General features: G+C 59.0%; 7 protein-coding genes across 7 annotated transcripts; 4 read left to right on the top strand and 3 right to left on the bottom strand.

Moving 5' to 3' along the window:
* Positions 1-907: 907 nt before the first annotated feature.
* On the bottom strand, positions 908-5,284 carry ACA1_322520 (RasGEF domain containing protein; the record flags this gene model as incomplete). Its single annotated transcript, XM_004349501.1, has 7 exons — positions 908-2,220; positions 2,359-3,128; positions 3,252-3,344; positions 3,458-3,637; positions 3,738-4,697; positions 4,786-4,851; positions 5,013-5,284. The coding sequence occupies 7 exons, from the start codon at positions 5,282-5,284 to the stop codon at positions 908-910; spliced, it is 3,654 nt and encodes a 1,217-aa protein (XP_004349551.1).
* Positions 5,285-5,821: 537 nt separating this feature from the next.
* Positions 5,822-10,141, bottom strand: ACA1_322530 (RhoGEF domain containing protein; the record flags this gene model as incomplete). Its single annotated transcript, XM_004349502.1, has 16 exons — positions 5,822-6,021; positions 6,144-6,245; positions 6,355-6,499; positions 6,573-6,677; positions 6,739-6,921; positions 7,009-7,083; positions 7,180-7,249; positions 7,327-7,440; positions 7,564-7,637; positions 7,713-7,891; positions 7,935-8,208; positions 8,305-8,970; positions 9,145-9,311; positions 9,394-9,480; positions 9,628-9,703; positions 9,995-10,141. The coding sequence occupies 16 exons, from the start codon at positions 10,139-10,141 to the stop codon at positions 5,822-5,824; spliced, it is 2,664 nt and encodes an 887-aa protein (XP_004349552.1).
* Positions 10,142-10,671: 530 nt separating this feature from the next.
* Positions 10,672-11,377, bottom strand: ACA1_322540 (uncharacterized protein; the record flags this gene model as incomplete). Its single annotated transcript, XM_004349503.1, has 4 exons — positions 10,672-10,691; positions 10,801-10,972; positions 11,062-11,238; positions 11,276-11,377. The coding sequence occupies 4 exons, from the start codon at positions 11,375-11,377 to the stop codon at positions 10,672-10,674; spliced, it is 471 nt and encodes a 156-aa protein (XP_004349553.1).
* A 498-nt stretch (positions 11,378-11,875) lies between these two features.
* ACA1_322550 (uncharacterized protein) lies at positions 11,876-16,588 on the top strand (the record flags this gene model as incomplete). The annotated part of the gene is made up of 18 exons (XM_004349504.1): positions 11,876-12,154; positions 12,437-12,561; positions 12,799-12,880; positions 12,968-13,080; positions 13,157-13,257; positions 13,356-13,445; positions 13,552-13,733; positions 13,797-13,974; positions 14,059-14,225; positions 14,368-14,512; positions 14,623-14,734; positions 14,825-14,996; positions 15,105-15,263; positions 15,325-15,429; positions 15,530-16,119; positions 16,203-16,269; positions 16,346-16,405; positions 16,508-16,588. 18 exons carry the CDS (start codon positions 11,876-11,878, stop codon positions 16,586-16,588), a joined length of 2,808 nt encoding a protein of 935 aa, XP_004349554.1.
* Positions 16,589-17,192: 604 nt separating this feature from the next.
* Positions 17,193-21,052, top strand: ACA1_322560 (elongation factor Tu GTP binding domain containing protein; the record flags this gene model as incomplete). The annotated part of the gene is made up of 5 exons (XM_004349505.1): positions 17,193-19,372; positions 19,446-19,665; positions 19,737-20,050; positions 20,146-20,728; positions 20,822-21,052. The coding sequence occupies 5 exons, from the start codon at positions 17,193-17,195 to the stop codon at positions 21,050-21,052; spliced, it is 3,528 nt and encodes a 1,175-aa protein (XP_004349555.1).
* A 443-nt stretch (positions 21,053-21,495) lies between these two features.
* Positions 21,496-23,391, top strand: ACA1_322570 (Hsp40, putative; the record flags this gene model as incomplete). Its single annotated transcript, XM_004349506.1, has 7 exons — positions 21,496-21,627; positions 21,769-22,046; positions 22,186-22,299; positions 22,410-22,525; positions 22,629-22,732; positions 22,821-23,087; positions 23,164-23,391. 7 exons carry the CDS (start codon positions 21,496-21,498, stop codon positions 23,389-23,391), a joined length of 1,239 nt encoding a protein of 412 aa, XP_004349556.1.
* A 211-nt stretch (positions 23,392-23,602) lies between these two features.
* On the top strand, positions 23,603-24,042 carry ACA1_322580 (calmodulin, putative; the record flags this gene model as incomplete). The annotated part of the gene is made up of 3 exons (XM_004349507.1): positions 23,603-23,648; positions 23,758-23,825; positions 23,935-24,042. The coding sequence occupies 3 exons, from the start codon at positions 23,603-23,605 to the stop codon at positions 24,040-24,042; spliced, it is 222 nt and encodes a 73-aa protein (XP_004349557.1).
* Positions 24,043-24,357: the final 315 nt, after the last annotated feature.

A 24,357-nucleotide genomic window follows, 5' to 3' on the forward strand; every position in this document is an offset into this window, starting at 1 on the left:
ACCCATCCAGGTCATTCCCCCCCTTTCCACACCTTCACACGCAACAAAACCTGACCAATTGTAGGTGATGGAGAACTAAATGTTTGATTGCGTTCTGTTTGTCATCATCAAAAATTACTACTAGGGTACGCTGGGCCACATCGTCAAAGCGGGGAACGGCTGTGCGACATGTGGGACGACCGATTGTACGACCGTACCGCCTGTCGTGTGTGGTGACGGCGTGATCGGACAGGGCGAGACCTGTGAGGTTGAAGGGATCATGCTTCAGAGTACTTCCCTCACCACCTCTTCTGGAGATTCAACTTTTGACTCGCCCCCCCCCCCAAGCTCTACGGGACGACTGTGGTTCCTGTCCATTGTGATTGCTGCCAAGACTGCAACATTGCAAGAGTCGTTCGAGAATGCCATGTGCCCGACCAACGTACGTTGACCAGTCGTGCATCTCGGCTCAACCTCCTAACCTCTTCCTCTCTCTGAAACCAAACTAGATGAATGTAGTTCGACCTGCGTGCCATTTGGCGAACTTCCTTGCTGCCAGGGAAGGTACCCCTTGTTTCTTCGCAACTTTGCAGAGTGCATTTTTCAGCGGAACTAACGATCGCCGACCCACACACACAAAGGACACTGGGCCAACGCCCACCACCACCACACCACCGCACCTGCAAACTTTCGGTACCCTTCTCGAAGAAGAGAAGAACGGTTTTTTTCATTTTAAATACAAAACCATCGCAGCTGGTCGCTCTTGCTTCCAAGGGGCGATATCCTTCTTCCCTCTTTTCGTTCTTCTCTCTTTTTTCAGAACGATACATGGCTGTTAATACAATTACATTGTTTGTGTGAGTTCTTGGGCTGGTTGTGGTCGTCTTCGTTGATGTGTTGGATGATGTTGCTGTGGGCTGCCACACACTCAGTAGACCCCGACAAAGAGCCAGACGTCAATGGTGGCCCGCTCGCTCTGCCGGAGCGCCCAGCGCTTGAAGGCGTCGAACCCCTCGTCGTCCTCCACCACCAGCTTCTCGCCCTTTACCACCGCCGTCGTAGCTGCAGCAGGCGTGGGCGTGGTGGTCGACTCGCCGCTAGGGGGGCTCGAGCGCGGGGCCTCGTAAAGGAACGAGACGACGGGCGAGTTCTCGTGGCGCAGGCCGGCCTTGCCCAGGAAGTCGTCGAACGTGTCGCGGAAGGTGAGGAGCAGCGGCCGGCTCACGTTTCCCACGAAGCTGCGCACCTCAACCGCCACCTTACTCACCAGGTCGCCGTCGCTGATGTTGGCCTTGCCCTTGTGGAACGTGAACTCGCGTCGACTGCCCTTGCTCGTCGACAATGACGACGATGAAGGGGGTGAGGTCGACAATGTTGATGACGATGACGGCGACGACGAAGACGACGATGCGTGGAGGAGGTGAGCGAGGCTGAGGGTCGACGACGAGGTGAAGAGGTCGCCGTTGGCGGTGGTCGAGGGTGACGAATCGGACGACGACGATGTTGACGAGAGCTCGGCCTCGGCCGCCGACGGCTCGCTGCTGCGTCGCAGGCCGAACGCGCTGCGGCTGCTGCTGCTGGCCGTCGGCCTCTTCGCCGCCGCCTTGGTCGTCGTCGCCTCATCGCCGCCGCCATTGTTGTTGTCCGGCGAGCTGGCGACGCGCCGCATCGACTGCACGTCCTTGCGCCGCAGCCGACTCTTGCGCCGGGTGGTGGGCTTGGGGGACTGGCGCTGCTTGGCCGCCGCTTCGGGCTCGACGTCGCCGTAGTCGAGGTCGACATCGTCGTCTTCGGTGTCGTCGCCGGTGTCGACGTCGACAGACGACCCGGACGCCGCCATACCGGCGTCGTCGGAGGCGCTGCGCAGGCGGATGCTGCCGCTCGAGCTGCGCGAGAATGCGGCCGCGGCCGAGGCGATGGGCGACGACGACGCGGGCGAGAGCGGCGGCGACAGGGAATTCGACACGGAGAGCCGGTGGGTGCGCGACGAGTCGCGCGAGACGACGGCCGACGACGACGACGCAATCGAGCCGAATGCCGACACGAGCGACGGCAGCGTCTGGCGCGTCGCTGTGGTCGACGACGAAGACGACAGCGAGTTACGCGACGAGGGCGGTGGCGGCGGGGCCGCCGGGGCCATGACCGATTGACGCGCCGGCGAGCGCGGGCCTGGCGACGTTGACAGCGCGTTGGCCGGGAGCGCGTTCCCCTCAGCGGCCAACGAGAGGTCGTACAGCAAATCTACGGCGTCTCCATAGTGTCAGCGCACACGCATACCGCACACACAGCACACGCGCATACCGCACACACAGCACACGCGCATACCGCACACACAGCACACGCGCATACCGCACGCGTGGAGGGAGGGGAGGGAGTTACCGGCATTGGTGATGGCGCGGAGATCGGCCTGGTATTCGCGGATGAGCCGCCGGAGGAACTCCTTGTCCTCCTTCTCACGCTTCTGCCGTTCGAGGAATTCGTAGCCGCGCATCTCGTGCCGCAGGAGCTGGAAGGTCTGCACCTGGTCGTACATGAGCTGCACCCGGTCCATGTTGATGGCTCCGCCCTCGATCGGCGTCTCCCTGCCCCGTTGCATCTCCTCCTCCCCCTCTTCGTCTTCGCTTTCGTTCTCGTTCTTGTTTTCGTTCTCTTCGACATTCTTGGCATTCTCGGCGTCGGATTCGCTGAGCCTGCGGCGCGGGCGGGCGGGCGAGGCCGTCGTCGGCTTTGCCTTCGTCGTCGGCGGCTTCTGGGCCGGCGGCAGGTAGAGCGGGTTGCCCACCATCGCGAACGTGACGTCACGCAGGAACACCGCGAAATAGGGGACCACCTTGCCCGCCTTCTTGCTCGACGCCGACGACGATGGCGAGGCGGGCGGCTGCTGGGCGCTTGCGGCCGCACCCGAGGCCGAGGCGGAGACGGCGGCGATGGAGAGCGAAAGCGAAGTCGGAAGGGAATGCGAGGAATGGAGGGAGGTGAGGGGGGACGAGGCGGAGGCGGCGGGGGAGGCGGGGCTGGTGAGGAGGAATGGCAGCAATTCGGCGAGGCGCTCGCGGTAGCTGCGGTAGTTCTGCTTCATCTCCATGAGCGCGTCCATCTCGCGGAATCGTCGAGCGTACTTCTCCGGCACCTCCTTCCACACCGACAGCCTGTTCACAGCACACAAACATTAGCCGTATGTGTTTGTGCGTGTGCGTGTGCGTGTGCGCGTGAGCGTGCGTGCGTGTGTGTGCGTGTGTGCGTGTGCGTGTGTGCGTGTCATGTCGCGTTACCGCTGGACGGCGGCCGAGTTGAGACCGCTCACGATTTCCATGAGCGAGTTAAAGTTGTTCATTTCGTAGAATATCCAGGCGAGCTTGATGAAGCTGTGATCACAAACAAACAAGCAAGCAAACAAACAATCAAACAAACATTGTTCAGCGCTTCGGAGTTAGAATTGCCACGTGTAGCTCCAAGATCGTAGAGCTTTGGGGAGTACCGCTTGATGGTCTTGGCCATGAGCTGCGGGGTGTCCTTGGTGAGCACCTCGGTCGTGGTCCAGTACGAAACCTGGTTGAAGCGGTCGATGATGGCCGTGATGTTGGGCGCCAGGTTGAGGTCGGCGTTCTTCTGCCAGCCCTGGTTCAGGAATTCCCTCGGCCCAACCGCGTGCATCAGCCTGTCGACACAGCACACGTACACAGCGCACATACACAGTTATCAATGTCAGACTGGGCGACACAACACCGTGACGTGTCGCCACACACACACACACACACACAACGTGCCTGATCTCGTGCGCGGCCATCTCCTCGGCCAGCAGTTCGAGCGGCACGTCGAGGAAGCGCAGCCGCGGCGTGCGCCGCCCCGGCCGCTGCGGGATCGACAGGATGGCGCCCACTGAGTCCGACCGTACGTGCATCGACGCACGCCCACGCCGCCGGCCGCTCTCCTTCGCCGTCACCGCCAACTCATCGGACTCGACCACACTCTCCCCGCCGCTGGCTGGTGAGTCCCGCGGCGAGTTCTTGTCGACACTGGAGCCGCTGACGAGGCTCGTTTCGTCGGAAGTGTGCAGCCGACCATTCTTGGAATTCGTTCGACCGGACACAACCGCCATCTCGGCCGACCGCGACTGGACGGGCCGCGTCAGGCTGACGTCAGCATTCGCCCCGCCGTCATCAGGGGGGAGGGAGGTGACGGCGACCGAGTGACGAGCGCGCGGGCTGGTGGACGACCGGAGCGCTGGCACGCTGGAGGCTGAGGAGTGGAGGAGCGGCGCCGACGCGAGCGGTGTCGACGCGGAGCCCAGGTGGAGCGAGGGAGACGACGTGAGGGACATGGACGCGCGCGAGGGGCTCGAGGGCGAGAGCGGCGGCGATGACTCGGCGGCCGCGGCGGCCGCGGCGGCGTCAATCAGCAGCCGGTCGGTCCGACTGGCAGCGCCGCCCCTGTGCTGGAGGAACAGGAGCTTGAACTCGTTGAGCATGCGCCGGTGTTCGTCGTTGAGCGAAGGCCGGCGTTTGGGCGAAGCCGACGGTGACGGCGATGACGGCGATGATGACGTGGCATCGGTGGATGATGAAGATGATGATGATGAGGGGGATTGGGGTGGTGTGGCAGGGTTGTGCGATGACGGAGTGAGAACGAGGGAGAGCAACTTGATAGCCGCCGAGCAGCGCGACGGCGAGAGGTCGCCGTGGAAGTGCTTGGCCCACACGTGGATGAAGCTCAGCAGACTGTCGGTGCAGCGGCCGTCAGGGAAAGGGTGATGAGTTGTACGACAAGCGCGCTCAAGGGAGAAAAAGGAAGAAGTTAGTTACACACCTTTGGCGCCTGAGGAGGTCGTCGGCCGACGGCTGCTGGCCCGGAGCGCTCAGTGTTGCTGTGAGCCTGTGTTTTTATTTATAAAAAATAGAAAATGAAATTATTATATTATTATTTACACGGAATATATTTATCAACAGGTTGGGTTGAGATCAAGAGTACGTTTTGTAAAAATGAATTTTAAAAACAAAAGAAAGAACGAAAGCGAAGCGGGGGGGGGGGCGCACTCGCGAAGCCAGAGCTGGAAGAGACGGCGGGTGGCGCGTCGCGCCGAGGAGGGCGGGTTGGAGGGCAGGAGACGCGGATGGAGTAGGATGAAAGCGTGCTGTGCTTCGGGCGTGGCGCCACCGCACATGACCTCCACCGCAGCGGCGGCGAATTGCCGCTCGGCCTCCGTTGGTGGTCCGCGCGGCTTCTTCCTCGTCGACCCAGCAGCTGGGGGCAGAGTGGATTTGATTTCCTGCTCCGGAGGCTTTTTTCCATCTCCTTCCTCGTCCATCTCTTTCGCTGCTCGCTCTTCAGCTTTCAGTTCGTCGGTCCCTCGAATCGAGTCGCTATCAACTCGCTATTTTTCTATGTTATTTTTTCTATTAATAATATAGAAATATTTGTTCAAATAATCAGAATAAAGCTCAGATTGATGCTGAACCTTCAGATGTGATATTTTTTATAACCCCTTCGCCTTGGGCTGGGTAGCGTGAAGGGAGAAGAGAGCTCAGGAAGAAGCGTGGGTCGACTGGGAGCCCCAGCAATTTTTTTTATCCAATACTTATTGGGTGTCGTTATCTCTACACCTGCCAATCCCCGCGTGTCGGCACCAATTCAAAACGTGCGCGCAAGAACGAAGAGAACGCAGTCGATTGCAGTGGCGATGGCGATGGCGATGGCGATGGCGATGGCGATGGCGATGGCGATGGCGATGGCGATGGTGATGGTGATTGTTGAATTCTCATTATTTACTTTACTACGGTGCTGCAGAGGAAGAAGTTGATGATGAAGTGGGTGACACAGGAGAGAGTCATCGCACACTGGTAGCTTAGCCCTTGAGCGAGCTGAGCAGTTTGGAGCCTGTGCTGCTGCGCTCCCTCTTCGACTTGCTCTTCTTCTCCTTCTTGTCGCTCTTCTTGCCCAGCTTCGGCGAGCCGCCCTCGTAGTCCTCCCCGTTGGTGCCCCGCCTCAGCGAACGTATGCCCCTGCCCCCCGGCGACCCGTCACCGCTGCGCGCCCTCTCGATCGCTGCAAGTGCGCAACACCAGCGGCGTCAGCGCTCGTGACACGGAGGCGTGTGTGTGTTGTGCCGTGTGTGCCGTGTGTCGTGTCGTGCGTGTCATGCGCGCCGTGCGTGTCGTGTGGGGTACCTTCTTGCATGTCCTTCATCCAGGATCGCTTTTCGTCTTCGGTGATGCAGTTGAAGGTGAACTTCTCGCTTCCGCTCACCAGCTCGAACAAGTTCAGAAGATCTAAAGTAAATGACGACACACGCCGCACACGACACACACGACACGCGGGTGAGTGGGTTCGGAGTGAATCCAGATCAGCGATGGAGAAAAAGAAAAAAGGAATGCGCACCCTTGGCGGAGAGGTTGACGTCGCGCAGGGCCACCTCGGCGAACCAGATGGTGTCGACCAGGGTGTAGTTCTTGGACTTCCTCTCGAACCGCGTCTTGAGCAGGACGTCGGTGAACATGAAGTAGTGGAACGACTTGCCCTTGCCCTACACGTGCGCGTGCGAACACACGACCAAATGTGGAATGTTAGGTATTTGCCAGGAGGAATGTAAGATACACCAGCCCAACATTCTTCTTGGGGAGTGCGCTTGCCTTCTTGCCGGACGGGTCGGGTTCCTCCATGGAGCCCTCACGAACGAACACGCGCCCGGGCTTGAGCAGTGCCTGCACACACGACACACAGGTGAGCCACGGAAAGAAAGAGAGAGAGAGAATGAAGGCGAACCAGCTTCTCGTTGGTGATGGCGTTCTGGATGTCGATGATCTTCTTCATGTTTTCGTCCTGTCGCTTCTTCTCGTTGATGCTGTCGTTGCTCTCCTTGACCTTCAGGATCGCCGCCCCGAGGTTGCTGTACTCGTCCGCCGAGTTGACCTTGTCCGTGAACTTGAGCACCTCACGCAGAAGCAGCTACGCACGACACACGACACACGACATGACACACACGCGTTGAGTGATGACGTTGTAGTCACTGGCGTCGAGTTGTAGGGCGCCTACCTCGTAGCGAGGAAGTCGCTGGATGGGCAGGATGAAGAAGAAGCTGATGTCGGGACCGCCCGGCGGACAGAATTGCTGCGCGTGATTGGGGACGTCAGACTATGCATCGTGTTGCATGTGTGTTGCCTGTGCGACGCCGTCGTGCCAAGTGTGACGAAAAACAAAACGCACCTTAACGAGGGCATCGAATTCGGGTTCGGTGTCGATTCCATGTCGCAGCTTAGCCATCGCTTGGTCGTAGCTTCAGGCGAGGAGTGCGTGGGTGAGTAAGTCAGTCACTGAGCCCACGCGGCGCAAGAGAGGGGCAGGCTGGCGTACTTGTTAATGTAAGTTTGGTACATCTTGAAGACGGGCGCCAATCGAACGAAGGTGTCACCCACGTGAATCTGGTCGCTGTCGCTCATCTTGTTGATTCGCGAGGTCAGCTCGCCCCTGCATAATTAGAATCGGACATAAAAATTATCGAGGTATTAGCGCGACGAGCTCGAGGACAAAAAAAGGCGAAGAGCGAAGAGAAGAACGAAAAGAGAGGCGAAAGAGAGAAAGAGCGCGTACACAAGCTCCTTGGAGAGCGAAACGATCGGCGGCACGCACAGCACGAAGCTTGCAAACACCGGATCGTTCATGGTCTGCGCGATCGCGATGTGGTGTCATGTCAGAGAGAAGGTGTGCGAGAAGCTCAGCTGGAGGGTGCGTGCGTGTACCCTGAGGTCCTTCCGGTTCTTGAGGAGCTGGATGAAGGAGAAGTCGAGCGTCTTGAGCTGTGTGAAGTAGGTGGTCTCCGTGTTGAGCAGCTCCTTGAGCACGTTGCTCCGCAGCCGCTTCCTCTTGGCCTCGCCCTCCGCGCCCGTGTCTTCGGCCTCTGCTCCACCATCGCCCACCCCTTTAGCAACGATTCTCTTCGACACACGACACACGACACGAACCTTTGGCGAAGTCCTCCCTGGGCGGGGGTGGCGGGGGCAGGACGGCCATGGCGACGGCCTCGACGAAGAGGCGAATGGTGTCGGCCAGGAAGGCGACGGCCTGGTCGAACTCCTGCTCGGAGGACCCGCCGCCGATCCGCTCCTTGGCAGCGGAGATGAACTCGTAGGTGGCATCGCGCAGTTCGTTCTCCTCCTGCACCAGCCCAAAGTCCTTGGCTCGCGCGATGAGGGCGTTCAACTGATTGAGCGTCCTTCGCGCCTCTTCCACGAACGCCTGAAAAGCGCACACACCGCACGCAACACGCGACACACAGAGCAGAGTTCAGTTGGATCTGCGAGAAAGACTGTGATTGGAGTGGAGGTGAGTTACCTCTTCGTTCTGCTCGTGGATGATCTGGTTGAGCTGCATGACCTGTTGCACGACGAGCCGCGCCTGGTTCCGGATCTCGTCGCCCAGCATGGCCGGCGGCGGGGGGAGGAGGTCGCCCGACGGCGGGGGCGGCGGTGGGGGCAGGTCGGCCGGCGGCGGCAGCGGCGGCAGGTCGGTGGGCATGGGCGGCAGTGCGCCGGGCGGGAGACTCGTGGGCAGCGCGGGTGGTGGCGGCAGCCGCGGCGACGCTGTGCGCGAGTTGCTCGAGCCGAGCGAGGGAATGGTGCCTGAGCTGTTGCTGTGTACGTTGCCCTTGGGCGACGGCATGCCGCGCGTGTAGGAGCTGCTCGACGATAAGCCGCTGCTGCTGCCGCCGCCCGAGTTGGGCGATGGCACGGGTGAAATGTTGTAGGCCGAGCTGTAGGGGCGGTGGACGCTGGGCAGGGTCGCGAGCGGCGGGGCGGCGAGCGGCGGGGCGCTGAGGGCCGGCGGAGGTGTGAGTGCGGGCGGCGGCGCGAGTGCGGGCGGCGGCGCCATGCCCGACGGGTTGAACCGCGAGCGGCTCCCCGAAGCCGACGAGCCCAGCGAGTTGGGCGGCAGCTGCTGGGGCGGCTGGGTGCGCGTGTGCGAGGCCGAGGTGCGCAGCGAGTGGTAGGTGTCGTCCCGCTGAGGCAGAGGCGGCGGTGCGGCGTCACCGCCGCCGGAAGTCGGTGGAGGCGAGAGGACCGGCGGAGGCGACAAGACCGGCGGGGGAGTGAGCGGAGGCGGCGGCGAGCGCGCAGAGTTGGGAGGCGACGACGCGGCGGGGGAGCCGCCGGGGGACGAGACAGAGTGTGATACGGGGTTGTAGCCCGACGAGTAGTAGGCCGAGCGCAGGTTGGGCGTGGCCGGCGCGACGCCGGCCGAGGGTTTCGACTGCGCGGCGGCCTGCTGCTGTATGTTCTTGGCCGCGGCGATGAGCTTAGTCACCACGGGGTAGATTTTGTCCATCAGCAGGCTTTCCAGGCCTGCACGATTCGTGCGCATGGTTGGTCAGACCAGCTGCGACACTGAAGAATGAAAGGGAGAGAAAGGAGAAGAGCGGCGCACTCTTGATGGTGGGCTCGCCGAGAAAGACGCCCTCTTTGATGAAGTCCTTCACGGCCTTGAGAACGTCCAGCGCATTCACTTGGAGCTCTGCGTGATGCCGCACAGTTGGTCAACGATCGTGCCGCAAAGAGCGAAAACGAAGAACGAAGAACGAAAGCGAAAAGCAAGGAACAAAGAGCGAAAGCGACGAGAAAGAGAGAGCAAAGAGTGAAGGCGGTGGGCGGCGTGAAGCACCTTGGGAGTAGTCACGCAGGTAGGCAATGCCAGTCTTCGTCGAAGTCTGGACCGACTGGACCACGTACCTCGACACCTGTAGTGGTCGGGGACAAAGGAAGAGAAGGGGGGTTCAGTTGTTTGCGAGGGCTTGACGAGCAGTTGGAAGATGAAGGAGAGACCGAGGCAATAAAAGGGTAGTCAACTAAAATCATGAATTTTGACAAATCGTATAAATCACTCGCCATTTCAATCCAATTCAGAAGCCAAATGAAGAGTGAGGAGAGGAAGTATAGGCCAAGGGCCATTTTCACCACGGGGCAAATAACCAAAGCGAAGATTTTGGAATGAATCGAAGAGAGAACCCGGGGGGGGGCAGGGGACAAACCTGGGTGGCTCTCGTGATGGCGTTGAGGGTGAGGCCCTGGTCGGCCACCTTCCCCACATGGGCGCGGAGCAGATCCGCGATGGCTCGGAACTCGTTCCACACCATCGTCGTATTGTACACGATGTCATGGCCAGCAACCTCTCCCATCTTTCTCTTCTCTTCTTGCTCCTTCTTCTGCTTCCACCTTCACCTTTCGCTCTCCCTTGAACCAAACCTCTTCGCCAACAACGACCCGAAGAGAAGACCGAACCCGAGGTGCAAGGGTCCCGTGGCAAGTTATGTGTGTTGGCGGTTCTTGGCACTTCTTCTTGCTGCGTGCTGGGCGACCTGCTGGTTTTCTTGGGCGCCGTGGACACCACACACCGGTGGCTCTCTTGGTCCCTCTGCGGCCTCGCGACGGGACAACAAGAACTGGACAATTTACATTAATTGCCTTGTGGAATGTTTGGTATGTCACAGTTGGTGCGGTTGTTGAACTTGACAAACCAACACAGTACACCACCCCTTCATAGTGGAACGGACCGCTTGCTTTCTCTAAACTGTCAAAGGAAGACGGCAGGGTCGAGTTCCAGAGTCCAAGTGTTTTACAAGGACATCACTTAAACATGCCTCTGTTCAGTTTAATGTTTGGTAGGTGTTCACTGGTCGCGGGGACCCAAAGAAGGGCAAGGCCAGCCCTACTCCAAACAATACCAAGCTGGCCACCAGAAACAGCGCCCAACCAATGCTGGGACCAAAGGTTGGTCCTGCAATTACATTAGTAAGGAGTGGCACCAGAGGGGCAGATGAAGAGTCAAGTTACGTACCATTGAAGAAACAGTAGTAAGCTCGCCCTTGCTCGCACGCCCCGTTGCCGTAGTCAGCAGCAAGTGCTGATGGGTGGAGATAGAGAAGCACCCAGGAAGCTGTGGTCATCAGAGTGGCGAATGCAGAGGTGACGATCATGGGCCACCACAGGCGTTCGCGCCACTTGGAGGTCTGCACGCCAATTCAAGTCAGCTTGTTCGGCACTGGCAATACGCATCAATCCCTCCTCTACTTGCCTCCTCTGCTCGACATGAACGTACCATGAACGAGGGCAGCGCGTGGATAGCCACGAACGCAAGCTGCAGCCCCACGAGAACGTGGGAGGCAATGACAGTGGACAGTATCAGGTAGAACATGTGGCGTAGGTTGCTGCCCATGCAGCTGTCCCCTTCGGAATAGTAGCATGAACTGGGGCCGTCGAGGAACACGAGATACTCCTGCAGGCTGCCGCCCGACCTCAACGGCAAGTGGTACCTGGAACGCGCGCAATCCCTCCGACTCAGCTAAGAAGAGCATGACCACAGAGAGGGGCCTGGCTGCGTACCATGGAGATGCGGCACCGCCAACCATGAGCATCAATGCCACGAGAAGAAGAAAGAAGACCCCCGTGTGCTGGAGATTTACTACGTTCTTCTTCACTATCATGTTGGGTTCTATGCTCGGTTCTATGTACAGAGAGGAGAAGCCTTCCATGCCCGAGACGAGCAGATGGATTAGTAGCTGGTGAGCGACTACCAGCGTCGCCCCTCCTTGCACAGAGGCATCTCTTTTGGTGCGCGCACGCCTTAGAGTACCTGGCGTTGCCGGTCGAGTCCTCTACTTCCTTGGAGGCGGTCTGGGGTACAGGCACCTGTAGTTGTCGTCCAGGTCGTCGGGCTACTTTCTTCTTGTTCAAGAGGCGTGCGGTCGACAAGAAGGACAGCACGACGGTCATTTCCGTCCAGAAACAGGTGGGTGGGTGAAAATCGACTCAGCAATAATCGAAACCAACAAAAAGCAACGGCATAGGCGGGTGAGCGCGCATTCGAATGGGCTGCGCGTAAGTGCTCTAGAGAGGTGTGAAAGCGAGAGATAATGGGCGATCACGAGGACGCGTCGAAGCGAGAGGAGGGGGGAGGGCCAGGGGCGCCTTCATTTACGGATGATTTCATATGCGTGTCCGAGTTCTCAGAGATCGTCGGCCCGGTGCCCCTCTTCTGCATCCCTGAGAGCGGCAAGGGGTCCTTCAACATCGAGAAATTCGTGATTCGCATTATGGCTGTCGATTACCAGAACAAGAGCTGCGACCCTGGTGCCTTTGTCGATGACACACAAGTCGTGATCACCGAGCCCACAGAGAATGCATTCGCCTACGTACTCAATCTCCCATTCCTCCAGATGGACTTCGTCACACCCTTCGTTTGCTCTCGTCTTATCCCCTAATCTTCGCCCCCAGGTGCATCATTTCACACTCCTCGACGTCTTTGCACGAGGTTATGTGCGGCCCATCTGTATGAGCTACATCACACGACACCCAACCAAAATCATGGACAACTTTTCTACGTTGATGAAGAAATTCAACAAGGTACTCCTGCCCGCCTCCCCTTCTGTTGGGCCTTTACAACACAACGTTGATCTTCTGTCCTGCACCTCCAGGTCTCGCGCATCTTCAAGGCGGGCAACCAGCTGGTGTTTTTGGAAGATCTCAAGCACAGGCTGGCCGATCTCTACCACACACGGGAGATCCTTCAACAGAAGAAGAGCCGCAGCTCTAACAACTCGTCTCAACAGCTCTTGCTCTCCTCCACGGACTCTGCGAGCTCAGCCGCGCCCACTACAACAACGTCGAGTGACGACTTCCCCGCCGTCACGACGACCCCAACACGGCTGGAGCCCACCGTGGAGGCGTCATCGCTGGCTTCGTCGGTCTCAGCCACGGCCGGCGATAGCGTGGCCGAGTCGACGACGGCGCTGGCCACAGGGGCAACGACCCCCATGAACACGCCCCTGAACAAGAGCGGCAACGCCGATCAAGACCAAGAGCTGCACGGCTTCCTCAACGCTGAAGACCCGACCGCCTTCTCCTTCATCCCTCCCACCGTACGTTCCACCTTTTTACATTCGCATGTGCGTGCTGCTGCGTTGCGTAGTCAAACTTACGATGCTCCAACGTTCGCCTGTGCGCAGCCCAACATTGTAAATGAAACGATCAAGGAGATGGAGTCGATCAGGCGGCGGTTCCATCACAACATACTCAAGAGCCACAACAGTGACACGAGAGGCGGGAAGAACAGGCTCGGGTACGTTGACCCCCTGGATCAACTCGGCCATTTGATCTCCTGCGCGCGCTGACCATTTCCCTTTCTTGCCTTTTAGTGGCATGGACGACAATGTGCAGCGGGAGTACTCGCAGTTCGAGACCGAAGACGAAGATGACGATGACGACATCTTCATGGAGCCCGAGTATTCGATCGGAGGTACTCAACCGGCCCTCTTTGTCTCCGGGGGAGCTCAGGCGGAGCGCGCCATTAGCGTCTCCTCTGCTATGACTCCTCTGATCCTTGCCTCCGATCAGGCGATGAGAGTGTAAATGAACAATCCGGGTCAATCGAGGCTACAGCAGAAGCTGATGGCGAGCGCAATGGCGATGACGACGAAGAGAATGGTGAGTCGCCTTCCCGCGTTTTTCATGCTCGATCGCACCACGCTCGTCACAGCGTGCGCTTGGCAGCTCCAAATACTCACATACCATTAATTCCTCTGCCGCACAGCCGAAGGGGAGGAGACCTTCGATGGCGCGAAGGAGTGCAACAGCAGTGACGAGGAGGAAGACCTTCGCACCGAGGAACATCTGCTGGCCAACCTCTACCAGCAGCTGGGCATGCGCCTCCCCGAGACCGACTACAAGGCACGCCTGCTCCCCACCAGGCAGCACCAATCGGTGATGGCTTTCGTGCAAGTTTTGACTGACAGCTGTGCGCGTGTGTTTCTTTTGTGCATGGGTGCCGCATGACAGCCACAAGTGTTGAAGACTCTGTACAAAGGAAGGCGTTACGAGACCAAGCTGCGCGAGCTGGACGAGCTCTGCGGCAAGGCCTACCAGCAAGCCCTCGAAAAGCTTCACAAGGTCCACTGCCACTATTCGCGACCCAGCATCGTCCTCGAGCTCGAAGAGGAGGAGTTTTGCTACGCCGGTGCGTTATGATCCATCGTCTTGGCTCCCGTTTCGCTCGAGCCCTGTTTCGGATCAGGCTCTTGGCTTACACAACTCTTAACAGAGCCGTCATCGTCGCTGCTGACGTTCGGACGCAACATCGTGTGCAATTTCAACCTCGAAGCTTACATGCGCTCGCCCCACAAACGAAGTTCTGCGCGCGACACGCCGCTGAGCTCCTTCTCTTCTTCGCCCTATGTCACACGCCGCAGTTCCATCTCTTCTCCCACGGTGCCCTCCTCAACCCGAGTCCCGCACTCGAGTGACACGATGAATTGACACACAGCACGACACGACACGACACGACACGACACGACACGACACGACACGACACGACACGACACGACACGACACGACACGACACGACACACAGATGAAAGACGTGGGCGAGAGCACGTCAGATGGTTCGTCGGGGGCGTCGTCGTACGACTCGCCGGCACAGCTGACACCGCCCACGGACCAACCGTTGCTCTCTCCCGAACCTTTCGACGAAGCCATCCTCACCCGAAAACTTATGGGTAACTGTCGACCGTTTCCCAGTGCGTGTGTGCGGCCGTGTGTCGGCTGTAGAGAGGCGGTTGTTGGTGCCATAATCTAAAGGCCTCGTTCGTCTCTCTCTCACACACAGGACTGGATGGGACGAATGTTGCGCCACACGTGCTTGTTTGCCCGCCGGAGAGGGGAACGCCACCAGCACTTGCCGGCTCCACTCCCGACCGAAAGAAGCCGCCCAAGAACAAGTACGCGTTTGCGCGCGCGAGCTTAGTTGGTTGGCACTCGTGGAAACACCAGCAAAAGCAACTCATTTCTTCTTCTTGTCTCTCGCCCAGGCCGAACCTGGAAACGTTCGCGAGCACGCTGTGGGACTGTTCAACGGTGAACGCGGGGATGGGCGTGACCAAGCTCATGCGATACAACTTCGTGCGACACCTGGTGTACTCGCTCCTCAAGGGACGACCCGTGATCATCTACGGCACTCCACAGAATGAAAATCTCGTGAGGGTAATCGTTCCCTCCCCCCAATTCTCTCGCTACACGTCCGCATGTCTGGCTCGGTGCCTAACACACACACACACACACACACACACACACGCACAACACGCGTTTCAGGAATTGGTGTCGGCATGCTCGTTGTTCGTGCCTGGCTCCGGACGAGGCGCCAATGCGCTCATCGCTTCTTGGCGAACGAAGCCCATCCACATGAGCGACCTCGCATACCTCAAGCTGATTGGCCTCTCCAAGCGAGTCACCATCCCCAAGGCCGTTGAGGTACGCACGCACACACACACACACACATATTTCTGCGCATCTGATCGTTCCTCTTGTATAGCGCTACGTCTCGATCTTTGATTATGAGAACGCACAGTTGCGTTGTCCACCCTACACGAAGGGCACCCTCGTGGAGAAGATCCTGGGGCTACGCACGCACTGGCCGGTACGCCGACATTCCACTAATTTGTTTTTGGTTTTTGGTTGTTTTGTCCTACATTGTTTTGTTAAAAAAAGCAAACTGATGCTTGTTTATGTGGGCGTAGGACGAGAAGACGCACCTGGCCTATATTCACTACAAGCTGCTCGAGGTGGCGACCCAGGCGTGTCTCTACTACCAGATGTGCTGCGTGACCAACAACTTCAACCACACCTTCCCGCCGGCGTCGTCCGTACCCGGCTCCCTGCGGGGCAACATCCAACAGACCTACTCGGCCGACGTCACCGTGAGTCTCCGAGAAAAGAGCGGCAGCGTGTCCGGCCCTGCCTCGTCGGCTAACAGCGGCGTCAGCGGCAAGGGCAGGAGCGATTCGAGCCCACGTGAGAACAGCAAGCTCTCGGGGGCGAGCAGCGGCGGAGGCATGGGCGACGACGGCGGTCGCGAAAGGAGTCAGCTCGACGAGGAGGGCCAAGAGCCCGCCACACAGAAGCGCACGTCGACGCTGGGCGGGTATCCCGGCTACCAGGCCAACCCGGAGCGGCTGGCCGCTGGCGCCCCCGGGCCGCAGTCGCGGGCCAATGCCAAGCCATCGATCGGTGATGGAGGCAGCGGCAAGGGTTCGATGTACCAGCGAACGTACCACTCTGAGGGCCAGCTGCCCACCGTCAACGTGCCCACCGTGCCAAGCTCTGTCAGGTGCGCTACCCACTCCCTCGACCCACCGTCCCTGTATGCGCGTTGACCCGTTGTTCCGGCCTCGTCGCCCTGCGGCATTGCAGGGAGCAAGCCAAATTGAACTTCTTCCGACAGACTAAGGTCAAGACGCACGACATGGCCATCGTTGAGGTACCGCTCTACGACTCGCCTTCTCTCTGCGTTTGCCCTCCTGAATGCTCACCTGTGCGTTGCACGCGTGTTTCAGTATTTTGCGGAGGTGGTCAAGGAACAGCAGTCGCTGGAGATGCACGGCCCTGGCGCGCAGGTACGCTCTTCTTTCCTTACTTCTTCTTCTTCTTCTTCTTTTCTCGCGTTTGTGCCCCATGATCCTAACCGAAGCTTTCCTTCGTTGGCTTCCGTCATCAAGGTGGCTCCGGTGATTCATCTCGACTACACGCCCTGCGCACTCTTCAAGCACACCAAGGAGAAGGGCAAAGGCGGCAAGTAAGGGCCGAGTGGCTGCTTGCCGCACAATCCAATCTGGTCTCGTTTCTCTCTCCTCTCTCTCTCTCTCTCTCGCCATCTCTTCACTTCCCTCTCTCTACTCCACGCCACGAACATAAGCCACCGCTCCAGGACCACAGCATCAATCACCCACGTGATCTATTTATTACTTCACTGCTATTTATTATAAACTTGCTGGCTTTGGTGGTGCTGTCCCTTGTTGTTTGTTGTTTGTTGGGTTGTTGCTGTGTTGTCGTCAAATAATAAATTACGAATAAAAATCAAATAAAATCAATAATAGTTCTTTTCTTCTTCGTTTTTTCTTTGTGCGATCTTTTTGGTGAAGTGCAGAGGCGCAGCAGGTATAAATCGCTTGATCCTCGATCTATTCTCGCATCTCGATTACCAGCCCACACGGTAGCGTACGCGTGATTACTTCATCCCATCTCACTCACTCCAACATCCACACTCACCGGTGGATTCCCATCAATCGCCAAGCTGAATCTCCATACCACATTTTCGCTATCATCTCCTACGCAGCAATCGCTCAATCTCAAACCATCCGAGTAAACCACCCGAATCGAGAGACTCGCTAATTCGCAGTAGAAATGCCGAAGAAGAACAACAGAAGAGGACAGCGCGGCCCCGAAGACGACGAGGAGGTCGAGAAGGTGCTCCAAGACCTCGCCAATGGCGAAGATGCCGGGACTGCCCTCGGAGGCGGAGGCCAGCAGAAGGGCGGCAAGGGCAAGAAGAACCGCCGCAACCAGGCCGCCGATGAGGACGAGGAGGTCGAGCGCATCCTGCAGGCCATCGCCAATGGCGAGGAGGTGCCCGAAGACTCGCCGAAGCCCGCCGCCGCCGGAGGCAAGAAGGGCGGAGCTAAGCAGCAGCAGAAGGGCCGACGCGGCCAGCGCGGACCCGAAGACGAGGAGGAAGATGGCGATGATGAGCCCGCCCCCGCCCCCGCGAAGCAGCAGCAGAAGGGTCCCAACAAGAAGGGCGCCAACAAGCGTAACAACCGGCGTGGAGGCGACGACGATGATGAAGATGATGAGCCCGCCCCCGCCCCCGCCCCCGCGAAGCAGCAGCAACAGCAGCAGAAGGGCGGCAAGAAGAACCGTCGCAACCAGGCCGCCGACGATGACGAGGAGGTCGAGAAGGTGCTCCAGGACCTGGCCGAGGGCAAGGAGCCCGCCCCTGCCCAGCAGCCCAAGCAGCAGCAGCAGAAGGGCGGCAAAAAGAACCGTCGCAACCAGGCTGCCGACGAGGACGAGGAGGTCGAGGCCATCCTCCAGGCCATCGCCGAGGGCCGCGAGGTGCCCGACGCCGCCGCGGCGCCCAAGGGCGGCAAGAAGGGACAACAGCAGCAGAAGCAGCAGAAGGCGGCGGCCGCTGAGGAAGAGGAGGCTGACGGTGGCGACGACGATGAAGACGCCGAAGGCGAGGGCGAGGGCGGCCCCAAGGTGCTCTCGGCCGCGGCCAAGAAGCGTCTGAAGAAGAAGCAGAAGGAGCAGGAGAAGAAGGCTCAGGCCGCCGCTGCTGCCGCCGCGCCCAAGGGCAAGGCCGGTGCGAAGGGTAAGGCCGGCGCCGCTGCCGGCAAGGCGGCTGCCGCCGAGCCCGCCGCCGGCGCCGCGGCCAAGAAGCCGAGGAGCGCCATCGCAGCGATGATCCTCAAGCAGCAGGAGGAAGAGCGCAAGCGGAAGGAGGAGGAGGAGCGGCTGATCAGGGAGGAGGAGGAGCGGCTGCGCAAGGAGGCCGAAGAGGAGGAGCGCCTGCGCAAGGAGCTCGAGGAGAAGCGCGCGGCTAACCGGCTCAAGAAGAAGGAGAAGAACAAGGACGCCGACAAGCGCCGGGCCGAGCGCGAGCGACAGGAGCGCCTGGCGCGTCTGGGCATTGCTGTGCCCGCCGCCGCCGGCGGCGAGGAGGGCGCGCCCAAGCAGAAGAAGCCCCAGTCGGCCCTCTACGCCAAGCCCAAGAAGCAGCGGCCGGTGGTCAAGACCGCCGAGGAGCAGGAGGCCGAGGCCCAAAAGCAGGCCCAGGAGGCTGCCGCCGCCGCTGCCGCCGCCGCGGCCAAGGCCGAGGAGCCCGAGAGCTGGGAGGAGGAGGCCGACGAGTGGGAGCAGAAGGCCGAACCCACCGCCGCCGCCGAGGAGACTACCGACGAAGCCGCCACCGCTGCCGCCGAGGCCGAGAAGGAGGAGCCCGCCGCCAAGACCGAGGAGCCCGCGACCGGTGCCGCTGACGCCGAGGCCAAGGGCAAGGACAAGGATGCCGAGGGTGCCGCTGCCGCCGAGGCCGGTGGCGAGAAGAAGCCGACGCTGCGATCGCCCATCTGCTGTATCCTGGGCCACGTCGATACGGGCAAGACGAAGCTGCTCGACAAGATCAGGCAGACCAACGTGCAGGGCGGCGAGGCAGGTGGTATCACCCAGCAGATCGGCGCGTCGTTCTTCCCGCTGAAGGCGCTCAAGGAGAAGACCAAGGCCATGGCCCAAAAGACCAAGTTCCAGATCAAGGTCCCGGGCCTGCTGGTCATCGACACGCCCGGCCACGAGTCGTTCACCAACCTCCGCTCGCGCGGTTCGTCGCTCTGCGATATCGCCGTACTGGTGGTGGATCTCATGCACGGCCTGGAGCCGCAGACGCTCGAGTCCATCAAGCTCCTCCGACAGCGCAAGACGCCCTTCATCGTCGCCCTCAACAAGATCGATCGTATCTACGGCTGGAAGGAGTCCCCCAACGCGCCCTTCCAGGAAACCCTCAAGAAGCAGAACCTCGCGGCCAAGTACGTGACGACACACACGACACACACACACGACACACGATTCTGACTTCGGTCTCTGTCTGGCTCGCTGTAGGCAGGAGTTCGAGAACCGCGTGGCGCATACGGTGACCATGTTCGCCGAGCAGGGCCTCAACGCCGTGCTCTACTACCAGAACAAGGACTTCGTGCACAACGTCTCGCTGGTCCCCACATCCGCGCACACCGGCGAGGGCATCCCCGATATGCTGGCCCTTCTCATCCAGCTCACCCAGACCAAGCTCACCAAGAAGATCGTCACCAAGGACCTCTTCCAGGTACTGCGCTCTTCATGTGTGACGGCACGACACGACACGCACTGACCACGCCGTGGGGTGGCGGTGAACAGGCGACTGTGCTGGAGGTGAAGGTGGTCGAAGGTCTGGGCACGACGATCGACGTCATCCTGGTGAACGGCGTGCTGCACGAGGGCGACCGCATCGTGGTGTGCGGTCTCGACGGCCCGATCGCGACCAACATCCGCGCGCTACTCACGCCGCACCCCATGCGCGAGCTCCGCGTCAAGACCCCCTACCAGCACCACAAGGAGGTCATCGCCGCCCAGGGTGTCAAGATCTCGGCCCAGGGCCTCGACCGCGCCGTCGCCGGTTCTTCGCTCGTCGTCGTCGACGAGAAGGATGACGAGGAGCTCGTCATGAAGCGGTACGGCCCCTCTCCGTTCATCCATTTCATCCGCTGCATCTCGCTCACACACTGCGTGTCATGTCGTGTGTGTCGTGCTCTGTTTCAAAACATAGAGTGCAGTCCGACCTGACGGACATTCTCAAGAAGGTCCAGAAGAAGGGCGTGTGCGTGCAGGCCTCGACACTGGGTTCGCTCGAGGCGCTGCTGACGTTCCTCGGCGAGTCGAACATCCCCGTGGGCTCGATCAACATCGGCCCCGTGCACAGGTCCGACGTCATCAAGGCCTCGGTCAACCTCGACAAGGGCAAGCGTAAGGAGTTTGGCTGTATTCTGGCCTTCGACGTGCCGGTCGACAAGGACGCCAAGGCCGAGGCGGCCAAGGCCGGCGTGCGCATCTTCACGGCCGACATCATCTACCACCTGTTCGACCAGTTCACAGCCTACCTCGCCGAGCTCAAGGCCAAGGAGAAGGCCGAGGCCGCGCTCAAGGTGGTCTTCCCGTGCATCCTCGAGATCGTGCCCGGCTGCGTCTTCAACAAGAAGGACCCCATCGTCATCGGCGTGCGCGTCGTCGAGGGTCTCCTCAAGCTGGGCACCCCGCTGTGCGTCCAGAAGATCGTCACCACCACCGACGACGAGGGCCGCACCAGGAACCGCAAGGAGATGCTCTACATCGGCAAGATTACCTCGCTTCAGGTGCGCACACCCTTCTTCAAATTATTCATCATCGTGATCGTTAGATTGCTCACCGCACGACACACAACACGCACGACACGACACGCACAACAGGACAATCACAAGGAGGTCCCGCAGGCGGTGGTCGACCAGCAGGTGGCGGTGAAGATCGAGGGCGGGTCGGTGACGTTCGGCCGGCAGATGGACGAGAGCTCCAAGATCTACAGTCAGCTGTCGCGCGAGTCCATCGACGCGCTCAAGGACCACTTCCGCGACGTGCTCGTGGCGAACAAGGGCATGGTGGCCCTCATCCAGAAGCTCAAGCCCATGTTCGACATCATGTAATCGGTCGTCGTCCAGGCCCGCCAGCTTTCCACCAGACTTTTTTCCAATCACACAGGCCAACCAAGCCTTTTGTTTCAGTTGTTTCAGCTGGCCAGAGCTGCAAAGAAGAAACTATCGTGGGCGGCACGTGAGGAGGCGGCACGAGACGGCACCACGAGCAACGTAACACGTGTTTGTGAAATTTTGAAGTTCGTATGCATGCCTGCCGCTTTGACGCGAAATTTCAAGTTACAGGAAATTAAGACGAGGGTTGCGAACAGAAGGTGTCTGGCGCGCATTCGGCTCATGATCGAACTCGCCTCTCCACCCTAACTCTAGATACCTTAGTTGTTTGCCATCTATCATCTTGCACTCTCCTTTTTTTCAGCGGAAGATTGTGTTGCTTTCAACTCGATTTCCTGATAGATTAGACTCGTTCGATTAGCGATTAGACGAAGAACACGATGCCAGTAGAGACGCGGCTGTACGATGTGCTGGGAGTGGGTCCCGATGCATCGCTTGATCAGATCAAGAAGTCCTACAAGCGGCTAGCGATGAAATATCATCCGGACCGTAATCCCAATGCAGAGGACAAGGTAACCATCCATCTCCAGCGTCGTGATTATCGGCTCAACTCTTACGAGCTGGGCTGGCCTTGTGTTGCATCCTTGTCATCCATCTCGCCGGTGATTTGTGGCGCTACACGAAATTTACTCATGTGAAATGGAATTCACCAGTTCAAAGAGATCAGCCTGGCCTACGAAATCCTGAGCGATGAGGAAAAGAAGAGGGCCTACGATCGACACGGCGAGGAGTACCTGAAGCAGGGCGGACCCAGCCACGCCGGCCCCAGCGATCTGTTCTCCCACCTGTTCGGCATGGGCGGCGGACGTGCGCGGCAGCGTAAGGGCGAGGATCTCGTCTTCCCGCTCAAGGTCACCCTCGAAGATCTCTACAACGGCAAGACCACCAAGGTGGCCCTCAAGAAGAAGGTCATCTGCGACGAATGCAACGGGTACTACACCTTTCCCCATCTTTTACTTTCTTGTTTATTATTCCATTTTACTTTTTTTTGTACAATTAAATTATGAATAACAATAATAATTTGTATTAATTTGTAATAATAATAATTACTGATAAAAAATTGATTACAGAAAGGGGACGCCTGTGCCTAATGCGCTGCGGACATGCGAGAGCTGTGACGGCCGGGGCATCAAGCTGACCTTGCGTCAGCTCGGGCCTGGCATGGTGCAGCAAATTCAGAGCCGGTACGGCCCCGCCCTGCTCCCACCCCCGCAATAACCCCAATTGGTGGTCTCACCCAATCATGTGTGCTGTGCGTGTCGTGTCGTGTGTGTCGTGTGTCGTGTGCTTGCAGGTGCCCCGATTGCGGTGGCGAGGGGCAGGTGATCAGGGAGAGGGACAGATGTAAAAAGTGTTCGGGGTTCAAGGTGGTACAGGAACGCAAGATCTTGGAGATCTTTGTGGACAAGGGTACCCGCCCTTTCCCCCCTTGTTACACCGCGTGTGTGGCGTTGTGTGTGTGTGTTGTGTGTGTGTGGTCTGATCAGAGGGCTGATCTCGTCTCGTGGGACAGGAATGAAGCACAAGCAAAAGATCGTGTTTACGGGCGAGGGAGATCAGGAGCCCGGCGTCACCCCCGGTGACGTCATCATCCTCCTCAACCAGGAAGACCACCCGGTAGACCACCACCACCACCTCTTTCGTACGCCCGCACGCACGCAATCTTACACGTGTGTCGTGTCGTGTCGTGTTGGGCGACAATCAGGTGTTCAAGCGAGACGGCAAGAACCTGTTTATGGAGAAGGAGATATCGCTCTTTGAAGCGCTCTGCGGTTTTTCCTTCACCCTCAAGCACCTCGACGGCCGCACGCTGCTGGTCAAGTTCGGCAACGGGCAGGTGGTCAAGCCGGGCGACCTCAAGGAGATCCCCGACGAGGGCATGCCCACCTGGAAGCAGCCCTTCGACAAGGGTCCCCTCGTCATCAAGTTCAACGTCAAGTTCCCCGACTACGTCAACCCTCAATCCAAGCCCGTACGTCTCTCAATCGTGTGTGTGTGTCGTGTGTCGTGTGTGTTGTGCGGCGAGCTCACGGCGAGTGCGGGGGCAGATGCTGGAGCAAGTGCTGCCGGGCGGACCGGAGCCGATGGACTTTGCGGCGAGCGGGGCGGTCGAGGTGGAGGAGGTCACGATGCGCGACTACCGACCGGAGGCCCGCAACGCGCGCGGCGGCGCCAACGGCCAGCAGCGGCGAGAGGCCTACGAGACGGGCAGCGACGACGAGGACCACCCGTACGGCGGCGGTGGCGGATCCGGCGTGTCGTGCGCCCAGCAATGAAGAGTGAATGATGGCCGTGTTGTTCTACGAGCAGCCATCGTCTTCGTCATGTTGTTGTTGTTGTGTGTTCTGCGTACATACAGAGGGATGTCGGTCTGACGCACCACTTCACGATCACCATCGACGTTGTTTGCGTGTCGCGCGCACACCAACCATGTTGCCCCGGTGGAAAGTCCGTTGGTGGCCGCCCAACATTCCAGAAAGCAAGAAGATGGCGAACAGAGAGCTGGAGCACGAAATCAAAGAAGCGTGGAAGGGTATATTGATTGCAGTCTATTTAAAATGTCTGTGCACCACTGTGTGGGTGTCTCGTGCATGGTTAACCCCCCCCCCCACTATTTTCTTCTTTTAAAATCCTTGCCACAGCACTGGACAAGGACAAAGATGGCGTCATTTCAGCATCTGATCTTCGTCACGTGCTCACCACTGTCGGAGTACGCCTCTCCCAACCTTTTCACACTTTTTAAGTTTATACTTGATTTAAATAAAAATAAAATGCACTCTTATTATTCCTTTTCCTCACCAACTCTCCCTTACACACAGGAGAAGCTGACGGAAGAGGAGATCGTGGCGTTGCTGCAGGAGGCCGACGCTGACAAGAACGGCAAGATCAAGTTCGATCACTTCCTCCAGGTCATGCTCGCCAAGTGAGTCACTGAGAAGAGAAAGAGAGAGGGCTCACGCGAAAACGGCCAACACTCAACGCCACGGCCGTGGCCCTAGCCCGTTGGGCAAACACTATTTAATCTCCTATTATGCACATTCTAAACGCTATCTACATCATCCACCACCCCGCGTCGTCCTTCGTGTCGTGTGTCGTGTCGTGCCTCGTTGTTGTTGTTTTTGTTTTTCCTCTATTCACATGTACGGGCCAGACTGACCTGTGACTGAGGCCTGCACCACAGCGAAAACGAAAACGAAAGAGAAAGCGAAAGAGATGAGAATGGCGGTGGCGAGAAAGAGAAG

This window comes from Acanthamoeba castellanii (assembly GCF_000313135.1).
Source record: "Acanthamoeba castellanii str. Neff unplaced genomic scaffold scf7180000084466, whole genome shotgun sequence".
In the NCBI taxonomy this organism is placed as follows: domain Eukaryota; phylum Discosea; order Longamoebia; family Acanthamoebidae; genus Acanthamoeba; species Acanthamoeba castellanii.